General features: G+C 47.0%; 1 protein-coding gene across 2 annotated transcripts in view; it reads left to right on the top strand.

Annotated features, from left to right (window-relative positions):
* INSR (insulin receptor) overlaps positions 1-17416 on the top strand; it is a 179700-nt gene that overhangs the window by 107623 nt on the left and 54661 nt on the right. For both annotated transcript variants that reach the window (XM_049876622.1, XM_049876620.1), the window contains exons 3-6: positions 7653-7974; positions 12210-12358; positions 14821-14965; positions 16769-16983. In XM_049876622.1, coding sequence (XP_049732579.1) covers positions 7653-7974; positions 12210-12358; positions 14821-14965; positions 16769-16983 — 831 coding nt within the window. The remainder of the gene's footprint in view (positions 1-7652; positions 7975-12209; positions 12359-14820; positions 14966-16768; positions 16984-17416) is intronic.

The raw sequence follows: 17416 nt of genomic DNA, 5'->3' as shown, positions 1-17416 counted from the left end.
AAGACTTATAGCCTTGGAAACCCTATGGGGTAGTTCTACTCGGTCATGTAGGGTCACTAGGAGTTGGAATCAACTCAACGGCAATAGTCTTTTTTTTTTTAAATAGTTTTGCCTTTTCCAGAATGTCATATGGTTTGAATTACATAATACCATAATACCTAGCTTTCTCAGGTTGACTTCTTTCACTAAGCAATATGCATTTAAAATTTCTCTGTGTCTTTTCATGGCTTAATAGTTTCTTTGTACTGCTTACTGATACTCCATTGTGCAGATGTGCCACAGTTCATTTACCCATCCCGCTAAGGGTAGAAGTTTCAAAAAGTCAAAAACACGACTCTTTGCAAAAAAAGTGTCAAAGATTTCTTTAATCCATTAGTGTGGGAACCAGCAGGGGACAAAGCCAAAGTATTTATCACTGAAATACTATTGAAAAGTTGGATACAAGACTGCTTAGTGTCCTACAGAGCAGTAAAACTGTAATCTTTAGGGGTTGTCGTTTCTACTTGAGAAAAACGATTTGCGATGTATCCATCTATAAGTTAACCCTCAACTTCTCAGAGTCCAGGTCCTAATTGTCTGTCGTACTCTGGTGGCTTTGTGTTGCTGTGATGCTGGAAGCTATGCCAGCAGTATTTCACATACCAGCAGAGTCACCCATAGCAGACAGGTTTTGGCAGAGCTTGCAGACTGAGCCAGAGTAGAAAGAAAGGCCTGGCCATCTACTTCTGAAAATCAGCCGACGAAAACCCTGTGGGTCACACACAACAGTGTATCGTCCAATATAGTTGTGGAAGATGAGCCCTCTAGCTTGGAAGACGCTCAAAACACACAGTGGCCGCAACCATGGACTCAGACATACCAGTGATGGTAAAGATGGTGCAGAGACGGCCATGTCTCGTTCTGTTGTACGTGGTGTGTTGCCATCGGTCAGAGCAGACTCAATGGCTGCTAACAGGTCCTGATAGAAAATGGTCAACTACTGATACATTTCACCACCTGTTTTTGTAAATAAAGTTTTGTTGTCACACAGGCACGACTGTTCATTTACATGTTGTCTGTGGCTGCTTTTGGTGGCGCAGTGGCTGAGAGCTTGACTGCTAACCAAAAGGTCGGCAGTTCGAATCCACCAGCCACTCCTTGGAAACCCTATGGGGCAGTTCTGCTCTGTCCTATAGGGTCACTATGAGTTGAATTGACTCAAAGGCAATGAGTTTGGTTTTTTTGGTAGTTGCTTTCATGATATAGCGGCAGAATTGTCTTTTCAAGAGACTCTGCGGCTCGCAAAGCCTAAAATATTTGCTGTGTGGTTCTTTATGGGCAAAGTTTGACGACCCCTGTGCTAGAGAATTCTGTAATCCTCGGGTTTGCCTTCAAACGGGGCTCCAGCAGTGAATCTTTTGCCCTGTTCCCAAGTGTGTTGTATAATTTTTCTTCGCATTGTCTAGGCTGAAAGCCTTATGTGTTCGGGAAGTTTTTGTTAGGCCTTTGTTGACGCCTCTTTTGAATTAAAAGGCCCCAGCCCAGGAAATGGGCCCCTTCCTGCTCTCATGTACTCCCCAAGAGGGAGCCCCAGATAATTGTTCTCTGGCTTATTGCTTCCTCCAATTGAGTTTCAGCCTCAGGTCCCTGCAGTCAGATGAGTGATAATGACAATGGTGAGAATAACGATGACGATAAAAATAACTTTGTTGTGTGCCGTCAATTCTGACTCATCGCGACCGTGTTGGACACAGTAGACCTGCTTCACAGGGCAGATCACCGAGGAGCTCCCGGGTGGGTTTGAACTCCTGACATTTTTGGTTATCAGTCAAATGCTTAACCATTGCACCACCAGGGCCCCTTAATCACACCCCATGTTAATGGTGGTGGAATAATTTGGAAACAGTTGATGGTGATGGTTGCACACCATGGTGGAGACTCGAAAGTGCTGTGAAGTCCTTCCTCTTGTCTTTTTTCTCTCTAACTGGGCACATGTTCACTGAGTTCCTGCCAGGCACCTATCACAGGCATGGGGCTCGCAGGCCTGGTTGTCACAGGCACTCCCTTGGACTCTCCTCTAGGCGGACAGTCAACAAGCATGCAAGATGATTTTCTAAAATGACCCAAGCTCTAAGGAAAATGTAAGCAGGAAACATGTTGGAGCATGACTTGAGAAGCAGGGAGTGATTTCCTATGGGGGGGTCAGGGCAGGTCTTATAAGGATCCAGTCATGAAGGGATGAGGGAGAAGGGTGCTCTAGCCAGGTCGAACAGCAGTGCGAAGGCCCTGTGGTGAGGCCGAGCATGAGTGTGCGAGGGACAGAAATAAGACCAGAGTGGCTGGTGCCTGGGTGGGAAGAGGGACTCGAGGGTCTGGCAGGGACCAAACCACAGGCGGCCTTGCAGGCCTTGGCAAGGAGTCTCTGTCCAGTACAGGAGCACAAGCCACCCATGACTAAGAAAACTGAAATAAAAAAGAACTAAAATTGAATATAATCAAAAGATTAAAAGTTGGGTTCCTCAGTGGCACTGACCACATTCAGTAGCCACAGGTGGGGGTGGTGGCTACCATGTTCGACAGCCCAGGATAGAACATTGCCATCATTCTAGAAAGTTCCATCAGACTGTGCTGCTCGCATGTGGATGTGGCCTTGGGGCATCACTTCTGTTCCCTGGGTCTACCTGGTGGGCAAAGTTTGCTGCAACAGTCACGGAGTCTGAGGATTTTGGGTGAATGTCATTGTTGTTAGGTGCCATCTCAATGATTCTGATTCATAGTGACCCGATATAATAGAGTAGAACTGCCTTGTAGGGTTTTCTAGGATGTAATCTTTATGGGAGCAGGTGGCCAAGTCTTTCTCCCGTGGAGCGGCTGGTGTGTTTATACCCGCAACCTTTCGGTTAGCAGCTAAGCGCTTAACCCTTGCTCCACCAGGACTCTTTTTGGGTGACTAACAATCCCATATTTCCAAACTGTATCAAACTGCAGGGAGCGAGAGAAGGAAGCGCCTCGGAGAACAGGCGAGCATCGATGTCTGTTCACACTCAGGGAAGCTGACTGTATCTATATGGTGGAGATACTGTACAACGGTGTGCTACTCCGTATCTTTCGCCGGCAGCTCTGGGTTCAGTGACATCAGGTTGTTGTTGTTAGTTGTCATCGGGGCTGATGACTAGTGAGACATCAGGAGGACGGGAGGAGTGACAGGCTACTGAGGGAGCCAGGTGGAGTCAGCCTTCCATGGACACATTCCGTTGTGTTAAACAGACAACTCTCTCCAGCCACAGGTCTTCGCACGGGCTCTGCCCCCCACCTTGAGAGCCTTCTCCTTCCTCCCCACTCATTTTCTTGTTTTCATTCTTCAAGTTGTGCTTGAAGTATGTGCTATTGCCATATGCAGTTACACGTTTGTTTGTGTGTCCAAGGAGTCCCAGGGAGGCACAAATGGTCAGCACGCTCAGCTGCTAACCAAAAGGTTGGAGGTTCAAGTCCACCCAGAGGCACCTCCGGAGAAAGGCCTGGTGATCTGCTTCCACAAAATCAGCCACCAAAAACCCTGTAGGGCACAGTTGTACTATGACACATGTGGGACCACCGGAAGTCAGAGTCAACTCCATGGCAAATGGTCCCTTTGGTGCTAGAGCTGATGTTATAGATTAAATCATAAAACATTTCTAACTTTCGCCTCTGTCGTTCTGTCTCACTGAGGCTGTGTATGACATTGGAATGCCTTTAACGTCTGACAACAAGGAAATGATTAAAGTGATGCTTACAAAGACCACAGAGCAACACGAAAACTGTGACCCCTTTGTATATTCACTATGATTACAACTGTAAACATGGTCGCTCACATAAACCGGCCAAATAAGAATGGGGACAGAGAGACATTTTAAAATGATGGTTTGTCCACTCAGAGGCACCTTGGAAGAAAGGCCTGGCCATCTACTTCTGAAAATCAGTCAGTGAAAACCCTATGGATCACAGCAGTTCAGTCTGTAACTGATCATGAAGATGGTGTAGGGCCTGGCAGCGTTTCATTCTGTTGTCCCCATGAGCTGGGGGCTGACTTGTTAGCAGCTAAGAATAATAAACAGATTTGGAGGGTTGTTGTTGCTGGGTGCCGTTGAGTCCATTCTGACTCATAGTGGTCCCATGTAACGGAGTAGAACTGCCCCATAGGGTTTTCTAGGCTGCGATCTTTACGGGAGCAGATTACCAGGTCTTTTCTCCCTAGGTGCCACTGAGTGGGTTTGAACTGCCAACCTTTAGGTTTACAGTTGAGCATTTTACAGTTATGCCACCAGTAGAAATGGTTAATGTGGTCAACTGCTGACCTTGAAAGGTGCCTTGGAAGAAAGGCCTGGCAGTCTATTTCTTGAAAATTCAACTGTCGAAAACCTTATAGAGCACAGCTCTACTCTGACACGCCTTCGGTCACCACAAGTCGGGGGCTGACTTGACAGCAGCTGGTGGTGGTGGCGTGTTCGAATAATCCCTTTTAAGATCCTATTATTTTCTGCTTTGAATTTTTTTGTTGATACCATGTGTTTTCATTAATGGAAGCATGCTGAATCATTGAGTGTGTCTGAATTTTTGGTAGGTGGTATGAATTTTTTTCCTAGCCCCCTTTCAAAAGCCTACCCTCAGGGTCCACAGGGACAATACATTGTCCCACTAATTGGAACCCTGAAAAATCACATTGTCCCACTGGAGTCTACTGGGACATATGGGTTCCCACATAAAAATTTTCTATTTTTCCTACCAACAAGTCACACACCTCATGCAATAATATCGTGTAGAAAGAATAATTTGTGGCACACACCTTTTTTTTTAGTTTCAAACAGTTATAAAGTCTGGGGACCGTGGTTTCAGGGGATACCTAGGTCAGTTGGCATGACAAATTTATTAAGAAAATGTTCTGCATCCCACTTTGGTGAGTGGTGTCTGGGGTCTTAAAAGCTAGCAAGCAGCCATCTAAGATGCATCAATTGGTCCCAACCCACCTAGAGCAAAGAAGCATGAAGAACACCAAAGAATCAAGGAAAATATTAGTCCAAGAGACAGAAAGGGCCACATAAGCCAGAGATTCTATCAGCCTGAGACCAGAAGAACTAGATGGTGCCCGGCTACCACCAATGACTGCCCTGATGGAGCAGGAGAAAAGTGGGGTGCAAAACTCAAATTCTAGTAAAAAGATCAGACTTAATGGTCTGACAGAGACTGGAGCGACCCTGGAAGACGTGGCCCCAGACTCTGTGTCAGCCCAAAACTAAAACCATTCTTGAAGCCAACTCTTCAGACAAAGATTAGAGTGGACTATAAGACATTAAATGATATTAGTGAAGAGTGTGCTTCTTAGCTGAAGTAGACACATGGAACTAAATGGGCAGCTCCTACCCTGAGGTGAGACGAGAAGGCAGAAAGGGACAGGAGTTGGCTGAATGGACATGGGAAATCCGGGGTGAAAAGGAGGAGTGTGCTGTCACATTATAAGGAGAGCAACCCTTATGTTATAGGGTCATATAACAATGTGTGTATAAATCTTTGTATGAAAAACTAACTTGAACTGTAAATTTTCACTTAAAGCATGATTTAAAGAAAGAAAGAAAGAAAGAAAAAAAAAAAAAGCCCCTGCCTTGTGGCACCACGCACTGTTGGTGGGAACGTGGCTTCCCAATAAACCTGAGAACTGGAAAAAGTGAGTGGGCAACCATAAATCCCGCATATCCTGAGAGGGTTTATAACTAACGTGTTTCCTCTGTTCGACTGTGTACTCTAGAAAGCAGGGTCTGTGGCTGTCTTGTTCCCACAGTACCTGCAATATCCAGAATAATGTCTTAGCAAATGGTTGTTGAAGCAATAAATGGCTTTTGGGCAAGTTGCCTAACTTTCCTGTGCCTCAGTTTCCTCATTTGTAAAACAGAGATAATAACTTACCTACTTCATAGTGGTGTAGTGGCATGGTGGAGCTGGCTGGCCAGAGCCTATTATGAAATTTCCAGTAAATTGTGAGTTGGTTATTAAACACAGCTGCTATAAAGAATTAAATTGTATAAACTTACAATTAAACAAGTTACATTAGAAACAAAGGTAATAAATGCTCAGAGTTTACCACTTCCTAATAATCCTTCTCCATTTTACTTTTATTTATACTTCTGAGGTTATTTGCTACGATTGTATCGATAGGGCAGAAATACTATAGAACAGTGTGCTACTGTGTATCTTATGCCAGCTCTGGGCTTGGTGACATCAGGTTGTTGTTGTTAGTTGCTGTTTTAGTTATCTAGTGCTGCTATAACAGAAATACCACAAGAGGATGGCTTTAACAAAGAGAAACGTATTCTCTCATAGCCATAGAGACTAAAAGTCTGAATTCAGGGTGCCAGCTCCAAGGGAAGGCTTTCTCTGTACCAGCTCTGGGGGAAGGTCCTTGTCATCAGTCTTCACTTGGTCTAGAAGCTTCTCAGCACAGTGACCTCAGGTCCAAAGGACACACTCAGCTCCCAGTTCTTCTTTCTTGTTGGTATGAAGTCCCCCATGTCTCTGCTTGCTTCTCTTTTTTGTATCTCAAAAGAGATTGGCATAAAACACAACCTGATCATGTAGATTGAGTCTCATCAACATAACTGCCGTTAATCCCATCTCATTAACTTCATAGAGACAGAATTTATGACACATAGGAAAATCATATCAGGTAACAAAATGATGGGCAGTCACACAATACTGGGAATGAAGGTCTAGCCAATTTGACACACAGTTTTGGGGGACACGATTCAATCCATAACAGTTGCCATCGAGTTAGCTTCAACTCATGGTGAGGTGACCCCATGTACAACAGAATGAAACGTCGCCCAGTCCCGTGCCATCTTCACGATCGTTGGTATGCTTGAATTCATTTTGTGGCCACTGTGTCTTCTGAGAACCTCCCAAACTAGGGGGTCTTCCAGCGCTACATCAGATGATATCCTGTTGTAATTGATAAGGTTTTTATTGGCTAATTTTCGGAAGTAGATCCCTAGGCTTTTCTTCCCAGTCTGTCTTAGTCTGGAAGCTCTGCTGAAACCTGTCCACCATGGGTGACCCTGCTGGTATTTGGAATACTGGTGGCATAGCTTCCAGCATCACAGCAACATGCAAGCCAACCACAGAATGACACACTGACATCAGTGATGGGACATCAGGTTGGTAGTTTGTAACTGGCCTTGGTGGCAAGTGCTATAAAGTAGTCTCTCCTATCTCCCTTAAAAGCAAAAACCAAACCTGTTGCCATTGAGACGGTTCCAACTCATGGTGACCCCATGTGTTGCAGATAGAGCTATGCTCCGTAGGGTTTTCTTGGCTGTAATCTTTATGTGAAAGGCGATCACCAGGTCTTTCTTTTGTGGTGCCTCTGGGCGGGTTCACACCACTAACCTTGAGGTGAGCAGTCAAGTGCAAACCGTGCGTGTCACCTGGGGGCCTCTCATAGGCAGTTGTTAAGGATTTATGAGCACATTACTGGTTCGGGGGGCTTCAATGCGTGGCGTGTGGTAAGTGCAGTTACTGTTTTGCTTGCCATTCACTCCTGAACCCAGTGGCATATTGAGGTCCACTGGGAAGTCTTTCAGGATTGCTGCCCGTGCAGACGTGCATCGGGCAGAGCCACTGACCAGCTGTTTTCCGTCTCTCTCCAGTTTGCCCGACCATCTGTAAGTCTCACGGCTGTACCGCTGAAGGCCTCTGCTGCCACAGTGAGTGTCTGGGCAACTGCTCCGAGCCCGACGACCCCACCAAGTGCGTGGCCTGCCGCAACTTCTACCTGGACGGCAGGTGCGTGGAGACCTGCCCGCCCCTCTACTACCACTTCCAGGACTGGCGCTGCGTCAACTTCAGCTTCTGCCAGGACCTGCACAACAAATGCAAGAACTCACGGAGGCAGGGCTGCCACCAGTACGTCATTCACAACAACAAGTGCATCCCCGAGTGTCCCTCTGGATACACGATGAACTCCAGCAAGTGAGTTCTGAGCGTGGGTCTGCGGGGCGGTGAAGAGGGTGGGACCGGGGGTGAAGGATGGTGGTGCTGCCAGTTAGAACTGCATGTAAACTTCAGGTTAATGGGCTTTGAGCGAGGGGGCCGCTGATGACAGAATGCCTGGGTCCCTTGGTACCAATACCAGTTGTGTCCAGTTGGCTCCAACTCACGGTGGCCCCAATGTGTCAGAGTAGAACTGCACTCCATAGGGTTTTCAGTGGCTGGTTTTTTGGGAGTAGATCACCAGACCTCTCTTCCAAGGCATCTCTGGGTGAACTCGAACTGCCAGCCTTTCAGATAGCAGCCAAGCATGTTAACTATTTGCACCACCGAGATGTTTTCTTTTTGTTCCTGGGCTTTAGGTTAGTTGTTGGCAAATTTCTTCTTTAAAGAGCTAGCTAGTGAATATCTTTGGCTTTGCAGGCCGTGGGATCTATTCAGCTCTGATGCAACTATTCAACTCTGCCGTTATAGTACAGAGGCAGCCATATGTACTATGTGAACAAATGGCTGTGTCTGTGTCCCAATAAAACTTTATTTACAAAAACAGACAGTGGGCCAGATTTGGCCCATGGACCAGAGTTTGCCAACTCCTGCCTTAGAGGACTGAGGAGACTGAAAAAATGGATCAGTGTCATAAAATGTTTCTGTTGAAGTGGCAGGGTGACAAAGGCGGTTCTTGTTTTGCCCCACACGGTCCGCAATTCTAGCTTCTACACGAGGACCGCCCCAACCATATTAATCCCAGAGCTTACCTCTCCCTTCCAGACCCCTCTTCATCCTTGGACGCATACCTCAGGGCCCAGACTCTTTCCTATCTCATCCCCGGGACTATAACGCTTCAGACATCTCCTTGTATGTCTTAGCCTTCTGTCTCCCTGACCATATTAGCAGCTACCTAGACTGCCTGGTCATGGGGTCCGTGGTGGTGCAGTGGTAGAATGCCCACCTTCCACGTGGAAGACCTGGGTTCAGTTCCTGCCAGTGCATCTCATGTACAGCTACCACCTGTCTATCAGTGGGGGCTTGTGTGTTGCTGGGATGCAGAACAGGTTTCAGCTGAGGTTTCAGCTAGGAAGAAAGACCTGGCAATCATGTTCTGAAAATCAGCCAGCGAAGACCCTACGGATTACAACGGTCCAGCTTGCCACTGATCATGGGGATGGCACAGGACCGGGCAGCGTTTTGCTCTGTTGTACTTAGGGTCGCATGAATCAGGGGTCTACTCAATGGCAAATAACCCCAACAAACAGCTGGTGAAGCAGCGATTGCAAGGACTACAGTCCCTGCCTTGGTGGTGCAGTGGTTAAAGTGCTCAGCCACGAACTGAAAGGCCGGCAGTTCGACCCCAACAGCTGCCCCACGGGGGAAAGATATGGATGACTGCTTCTGTAAAGACTATAGCCTGGGAAACCCTATGGAGCAGTTCTACTCTGTTCTGTAGGGTCGCTATGGGTTGCAATCAACTCAACAGCAATAGGTATGGTATGGGTGCAATCCCTGCCACCCAAGTGGTTGTTTGGGGCCGATCTCTTAAAAGTAGACTCTGAGATAGGGATCTTCCAGCAGGGGGTCAAATGGGGCGAGTTCTTGGAAGCAATGCCTGTGAGGAGCGCGGGAAGCAGGGTTGGGCACCAGGAAACGTTGAGTTGCAATGCAGTCTCCAGCGAAGCCCTCAGGTGATTCCACGAGGGGCTTTGGAGGAGGGAAGGCCCTGCAGAGATACCCTGGATCGAGACCCAGGACAAGCCTTTGTACCTGTGCACTGACCCGTTACTGGTTATGGGCTGCACAGTGGTCAGGTCGCATTTCCGAGGTCAGCTTCCTGCTGTGAGCGAGCAGTGAGCCACCAGCAGCTGGGAAATGAATGTCTCTGGCCTGAAAGAGAGACTTGGATGGCATGTCACTGACGACTTTGGAGTCGTTGATGGTGGCCGGGGATGAATGATGGGCTGCCTCTGGCTCCGTGGCTGGCTGTTCCAAAGCCAGGAAGAGGTCCCGCCTTGTCCAGCCATGTCCGCAGGGGCTCCAGCTCTGGAAGAGGAATATGCTGTTTTTGACTGTGTCTCTTTTAGGAGTCACTGGTGACGTAGTGGTTAAGAGCTGCAGCTGCTAACCAAAAGGTCAGCAGCTCAAATCCACTGGGCCCTTCTTGGAAACTCTATGGGGCAGTTCTAATCTGTCCTGTAGGGTCTCTATGAGTCAAAATTGACTTGACGGCAATGGGTTTCTTAGGATTCACAGTGGATGACGTCTTTAAACTCATTCCTTGGACCAGGGTCTCTCTACTTCAGTGCTGTTGACAGTTGTTGGGTAATTCTCTGGGACAGGGCCATCCTGTGTGCTGTAGGGCGCTGAGCAGCATCCCTGGCCTCTACCCACTAGATGCCAGCTGCACTGCCCCAAGGTCTTAATAACCACAGATGTCTCCAGATGTCGCCTAGTGTCCCCTGGGAGGCAGAAGCATCCCCAGTTGAGACCCACTGGGTTGGGGGATTCCATTGACCCCTCTGGGTCCTGTAATCAGGACCTACTGAAGTCCTAGGCTGCTGCCCACGCTTAAATACACAAACCGACTGGTTTGGAGAATCACAGAAGTTGGACAATCACCCGGATTTACACCGTCCAACCCACTGGGAGTTTATTCTGGTGTAGAGTGTGAGCAGGAATGGAACTCAAAATTTTTTCCCAAATGATTACTGCAAGGTTTCTCTACCTCAGCAGTGTTGATATTTGGGGCCAAATCCTTCTCTGTGTTGGGGGTATCCTGTTCTTTTTAGGGTGTTGAACAGCATCCCTGGCCTCCACCCACCCGATGCCAGTTGCACCCCTAAAGTTATGACAGCTGTGAGTGTCTCTAAGCCCATTGCCTTTGAGTTGATTCTGACTCATAGCAACCCCATAGGGCAGAGTAGAACTGCACCATAGTGTTTCCAAGGAGCAGGTGGTGGATTTGAAATGCTGACCTTTTGGTTAGCAGACCCAGTCCCAGGTAAGAAGTGCTGCCTTAGCGGATGCTGGCTGACAGAGAAGGTGCTGCTGTGTGGGCACACAACACACCCCATCTCTAAGCTTGCTGTGATTAACTTCAAGACAGAAGATGTCGAGTCCTTGGTTTCCCCCAGAATCTTCTGTGTGGACTGGACTGCCCTCATGTCTGATGTTTTCTGCAGCGCGTGAACCCAAATGCACTGTCTCCAACAGGGAGAACCCCCCTTCCAGATTCTTCTCAGGGCTTTGTTGTTTTCCGAAGGATGGTGCAATCAAACCATTTCCTACCATTTGGGTGAGAGACAGCCGTGTTTTCTCCCTTTGGTGGTGAGTCAGGTTTCCACTGCCACACCGAAGGCCGTTTGTTCATACCGTTAGCTTCTTTGAGGAGCTATTTCAGTGTCTCGGGGTCATAACCAAGTTAAAAAAATCTGTTTCCTGGTTTTTGTATGGAGAGCTTTACAAAAACAAAACAACACCAAACAAACCAGAAACAGACGTACGTTGAAGGGCCTTGCAGCTGACCTGCTTACGTAGGAAATCTTTCTCCTCAAGGCCTGAGAATTAGCCAAGCGAGCATGTTCTGGCGGGAAATTTTATTTCCCTGGGTGGGGAGGGTGGGAAGGAAAACAGCCTTTATTTTGGGTCTTGGAGGCCTCTCTTTCAGTGTTTGCGAAGCCTGCAAAGTACGTACGTTTTGTTTTGCTTGTTTTTTTTGATAAAGCCTATCAAATGGCTTTGTTGGCTAAAAATAGGACTGTGTAAATCACCTTTGCCTGCCAGATGGAGCTATTTTTTGCCAGTTTATTACGAAGGTTGGGAAAATGATTCTATTCCTTTTGATTTCATTTCTGTTTTTTTTTTTTTTTTTAATGCTGGAAATAGAGTGGCTATTAGTGTCTGCTGGTAAGACATTTGTTTAAAAGACATTAGCTTTAGTGCTCGCTTCGGCGACACATCTAATACAAGACATTAGCTCTAAATTAAAGGTGTTTTCCTCCCTGATAACAAAAACCAAGAAAAACCTGTTGTCTCCCGTAAAAAAAAAATGTTCCAGGCCCAAATGTCGTTAGCACTGGAGTTGAGAAACTCGGCCCAGAGGGTAACGGTATAAAGTCCTGTCACTTGGGACCCTGCAGAGCATGCCATCTGTCAGGTCGGGGGTGGGGGGTCTTGTGTGCACCCCCTGTGCCTCCCCTGACCTCTTTGCTGTGCTTTCTCTTCAGCCTCATGTGCACCCCATGCTTGGGCCCCTGCCCCAAGGTTTGCCACCTCCTGGAGGGCGAGAAGACCATCGACTCGGTGACGTCTGCCCAGGAGCTCCGGGGGTGCACCGTGGTCAACGGGAGCCTGATCATCAACATCCGAGGAGGCAGTAAGTCCCCTGGGGAGCGGATGGGCGGGCAGGCAGGGACCTGCTGAGCTCCACTGTGCCCGGGAGCAAGAGGGAAACAGCCGAACCCAAAACCTCTCTGATGATTGGGCACCACACTGCCCCACTGGTTGCCGTCAGGCCAGTTCCAACTCATGGCAACCCCCTGTGTGTGAAATAGAACTGCTCCATAGGGTTTCAAGGCTCTGACCTTTCCGAAGCAGATCACCAGGCCTTCGTTCCTAGAGAGATACCTCTAGGTGGGTTCAAACCACCAACCTTTCAGTTAGTGGTAGAGCACTTAACTATTTGTCCCACCCAGGGACTCCGATGGCTGGGCAAAGAATATGAAACTCAAAGAGGTGATTTTAACACCATCCGTCAGTGGTTCTCTCATTAGTTGGACTCCACGGAGGCGTTTGCTTCAAAACCAGAAATCAACAGCCTAGTCCTGACCCTACCCCCAGAGGTTCTGCTCGTCCATGTTTGGATTTGGGGCATGTAGGAATTTGTTTTTTTCTCTCTCCCTCTCTCTCTTTTTTTTTTTCTTTCAGTGGTAAAAATATATATAACAAAGTATTTGCCAATTCAACAATTTTTACATTTCCAATTCAGTGACGTTGATTACTTTCATCATGTTATACAAACATTGTGACTATTTTTTTCCAAATTATTCCCACACCGTTTACAGAAACTCAGCGCCCCCAAACAGTGTCTCTCCCTTTTGCCTTCCCTCCCACCCCTGGTAACTTTGATCTCTTACGTTTGCCTACTTCATATAGTGGGATCATACAATATTTGTCCCTTGGTGGCTGACTTCATGTTTCCATGGTTCGTCCATGTTGTTAGCTTAGTCATCTAGTGCTGCTATAACAGAAAGACTACAAGTGGGTGGCATTAACAAAGAGAAATTTATTCCCTCACAGTTTAGGAGAATAGAAGTCCGCATTCAGGGTGCCAGCTCCAGGGGAAGGCTTTCTCCCTATGTCATTTTTGGGAGAAGGTCTTTGTCACCAAGCTTCCCCAGTCAAGGAGCTTCTCAGTGCTGGGACCCCAGGTCCAAAGGATGTGCTCTTCTCCTGGCTCTTATTTCTTGGTCCCCCTGCCACATTAACATACCTGCCCCTAATCCCACCTCATTAACATCATAGAGGTAGAATTTACAACACATAGGGAAATCACATCAGATGACAGAATGGTGGGACGGTCGCCCAATACTGGGAATCGTGGCCTAGCCCAGTTTGCATACATTTTTTGAAGACACAATTCAGTCCATAACAGATATATCAGGACTTCGTTTCTCTTTATGGCTGAGTAGTATTCCATGGTATGGACAGACCACATTTTGTTTATCCATTCATCTGTGGGTAGACACTTGGGATGTTAACACCTTTTGGCTATTGTGAATAATGCTGCAGTGGACGGTGGTACACCAGGAATTGGAATTTGTAACAATCAAGTAGTAAGTTCTGTTATATGAGTTTGCAGACTATGTTTTAAGAAAAACTATCATTTTCATCACAATAAAGCTTTTTTTTTTAATCCTATTAAAAAAAAATGCTGTCATAAGGAAAAAGGCATCCTGTATGTCTCTTTATTCTGCAAACATTTATTAGATAGTCACAGTGAACAAAGCAAAGCCCTTACCATGGCAGAGCTTACAAATAAATCAATGTATAGCATAAAGTCAAGTAGTGGCAAAAAAAAAAAAACAAAAACCTCTCCATTTGTCATACTGTGGTGACTTGCATGTTGCAATGATCTGGAAGCTACGCCACTGGTATTTCAAATACCAGCAGGGTCACCCATGGTGGACAGGTTTCAGCAGAGCTTCCAGACTAAGATAGACTAGGAAGAATGTCCTGGTGATCTATTTCTGAAAATGAGCCAATGAAAACCCTGTGGATTACAATAGAGTATTGTCTAATACAGTGCTGGAAGATGAGCCCTCTAGGTTGGAAGGCACTCAAAATACACAGTGGCCACAGCCATGAACTCAGACATACCAACAATCATGAAGATGGCACAGGACTGGGCAACACTTGGTTCTCTTGGACATGGGGTTGCCATAAGTCAGCCGACTCCACGAAAACTAAGAGCAACAACAGCAGAACCCACAGTAAGGACTTCAGTTGTGTTCTAAGCATGGTGGGTTTTGAGCAGAGCTCATTTGCAGCCTGTAGGTTGACTCCAAGGAGCCCCTGGTGGTGCAGTTGTTAAGAGCTTAGCTGCTAACCGAAGGGTTGGCAGTTTGAACCCACACAGTGGCTCCACAGGAGAAAGACGTGCTAATCTGCTCATGTGAAGATTGGAAACCTATGGGGCAGTTCTGCTTTGTCCTGTAGGGTCGCTATGAGTTGGAATCAGCTTGATGACTATGGGTTTGATTTTTCTTTTTTAGGATGATTATGGGACAATGAAAATATTTCCGTAGAAACCTACTAAATATTCTCTCTTTTCCCTAGACAACCTGGCAGCTGAGCTAGAGGCCAACCTAGGTCTCATTGAAGAGATTTCAGGGTATCTCAAAATTCGCCGATCCTACGCTCTCGTGTCACTTTCCTTCTTCCGGAAGTTACGTCTGATTCGAGGAGAGACCCTAGAAGTCGGGTATGTGGGCCAGGTTCTGAGTTTGTGGCCAGAGTGCTGACAATGAATTTTGTGAATTAGAAACATTTAGGGGCATTGGCGGTTATGGGGGCAGTGGTGATTCAGTAGTAGGATTCTCACCTTCCACGCAGGAAACCTGAATTTGATTCCCAACCGGTGCCTCTCATGCACAGCTGCCACCCATCTGTCAGTGGAGGCTTGCATGTTGCTATGATGCTGAACAGTTTCCAGACTAAGACAGACTAGGAAGAAGGGCCTGGTGATCCACGTCTGAAAATCAGCCGTGAAAACCCTATGGATCACAATGATCCGATCTGCAACTGGTATCGGGGATGGCACAGGATCGGACAGTATTGCGTTCCATTGTGCATGGCGTCACCATGAGTTAGGGGCCAACTGGATTGCAGCTGTCAACAACGAGAGTTCTGAGTAGCCACGTTTCAGATGCCCAAGAGCTACATGTGGCTCTCGTACTGGACAGAACAGGCCTGGACACTTCCCTTACCCCACCCATTACACGCTGAGTAGCCCGCTAATCACTGGAAGGAACAGTCAAGTCACTGAGCTATTCTAGAACCATCGGTGGTTTCCCTCTGCCTACTGAGAAGGGCCACACATTCTCAGTCTAGCATGTGGTGTTCTTGAGGGACTGGCCCACTGTAGCTTTTACAGCCTCGTTTCCTTTGTCCTCAGGCCAGAACAGGCTTATCTGCTCTTCTCTGGTGGGCCTGCATTGCACTCAGCTGCTTCCATGTCTTTGATCCTTCCCCTCTGCAAAACCTGTATCTCAATCCACCACCATCTTACCCCTCCCTTTAAGACCAAGTTCAGACACTTTCCTGGCTGCAAAGACTTCCTCATTCTTGGGGAACATCTAGTCAATTGGCATAACATAATTCATAAAATGTTCTACATCTGACTTTGGTGAGTAGCATCTGGGGTTTTAAAAGCTCAAAAATGGCCATCTAAGATACATTTACTGGTCCTATCCCATCCAGAGCAAAAGAGAATAAAGAAAACCAAAAACACGTGGGAAATGTTAGCCTAAAGGACTAATGGATCACAAGCACCACAGCTTCCACCAGCCTGTGCCCAGAACAACTAGATGGTGCCTGGCTACTACCACCGGCCGCTCTGACAGGGATCACAATAGAGGGTCCCAGCCAGAGTGGGAGAAAAATGTAGAACAAAATTCAAATTCACAAAAAAAGATACCAGACTTACTGGTCTGACTGAGACTGGAGGAACCCCGAGACTGTGGCCCCTAGACACCCTTTTAATTCAGAACTGAAGTCACTTCCGAAGTTCACCCTTAAACCAACGATTACACAGGCCTATATAAAACAGATAACACATGCGAGGAACATGCTTCTTCGTTCAGTCAAGTATGTGAGACCAAATGGGGAACACCTGCCGTAACACAAAGACGAGAAGGCAGAAAGGGACAGGAAAATGAGACAAATGGAAACAGGGGACCCGGGGTGGATAAGGGGAGAGTATCAACACATTACAGGGATTGCAACCAATGTCACAAAACCATTTGTGTATAAATTGTTGAATGAGAAACTAATATGCTCTGCAAACTTTCACTTAAAGCACAATTAAAAAAAAAATTTATAAATTAAAAAAAGATTTCCTCAGCTCCCCCTCTGCTCATTCAACCAATGCTTACTGAGTATGTGCCAAGCACGTGGGAAGAACTGGGGCCGTAGCACTGAACTAGAGGGACCCCAGACCTGTCCCGCCATCTTGGAGTTGAAGCAGATGAGCATTGAATGACTCGATGTGTGTGTGTTTCTATAGGAACTACTCCTTCTACGCCTTGGACAATCAGAACCTAAGGCAGCTATGGGACTGGAGCAAACACAACCTCACCATCACTCGGGGGAAACTCTTCTTCCACTATAACCCCAAGCTTTGCTTGTCAGAAATTCATAAGATGGAGGAAGTTTCGGGAACCAAGGGGCGCCAGGAAAGAAACGACATTGCCGTGAAGACCAATGGGGATCAGGCATCCTGTAAGTGGTACTGCCCTGGTCTGTTCAGCCCATGGACCAGAGAACGTGGTTGCCCTCCCAACACTGGCCCCCAGGGGATGTCCCCGCCCCATCATGAGCTAAGACAGCCATATCTAGGGAAGACTTTCTGAAATACTAAGAGCAGGCATTGTACATCTTGTCTCTATGCCTATTGCACAGAGGATGGTGCCTGATAACGGGAAGGTACCCAAGTAAGCATTACATGGATGGATGGATGGACGGACGGACGGATGGAGGAATGAGTGAGTGAATGAATATGTAAATGAGTGACACCTACTTATTATATATGTATCAGGCCCAGTGCTAAAGCTGAGGAGTTCAAAGATGAGTAAATGCCTGTGTCAGTTTTTGTCTTCTGGGAAACAGATTCCAAGTGGGGTCAGAAGTGCAAACAAGGTACTGGGGGTAATGT

The sequence above is a fragment of the Elephas maximus genome, chromosome 3 (assembly GCF_024166365.1).
Source record: "Elephas maximus indicus isolate mEleMax1 chromosome 3, mEleMax1 primary haplotype, whole genome shotgun sequence".
Taxonomy (NCBI): domain Eukaryota; kingdom Metazoa; phylum Chordata; class Mammalia; order Proboscidea; family Elephantidae; genus Elephas; species Elephas maximus.
Note: the sequence above shows the minus strand (reverse complement) of the source record. Positions and strands in the feature narration are given on the sequence as shown.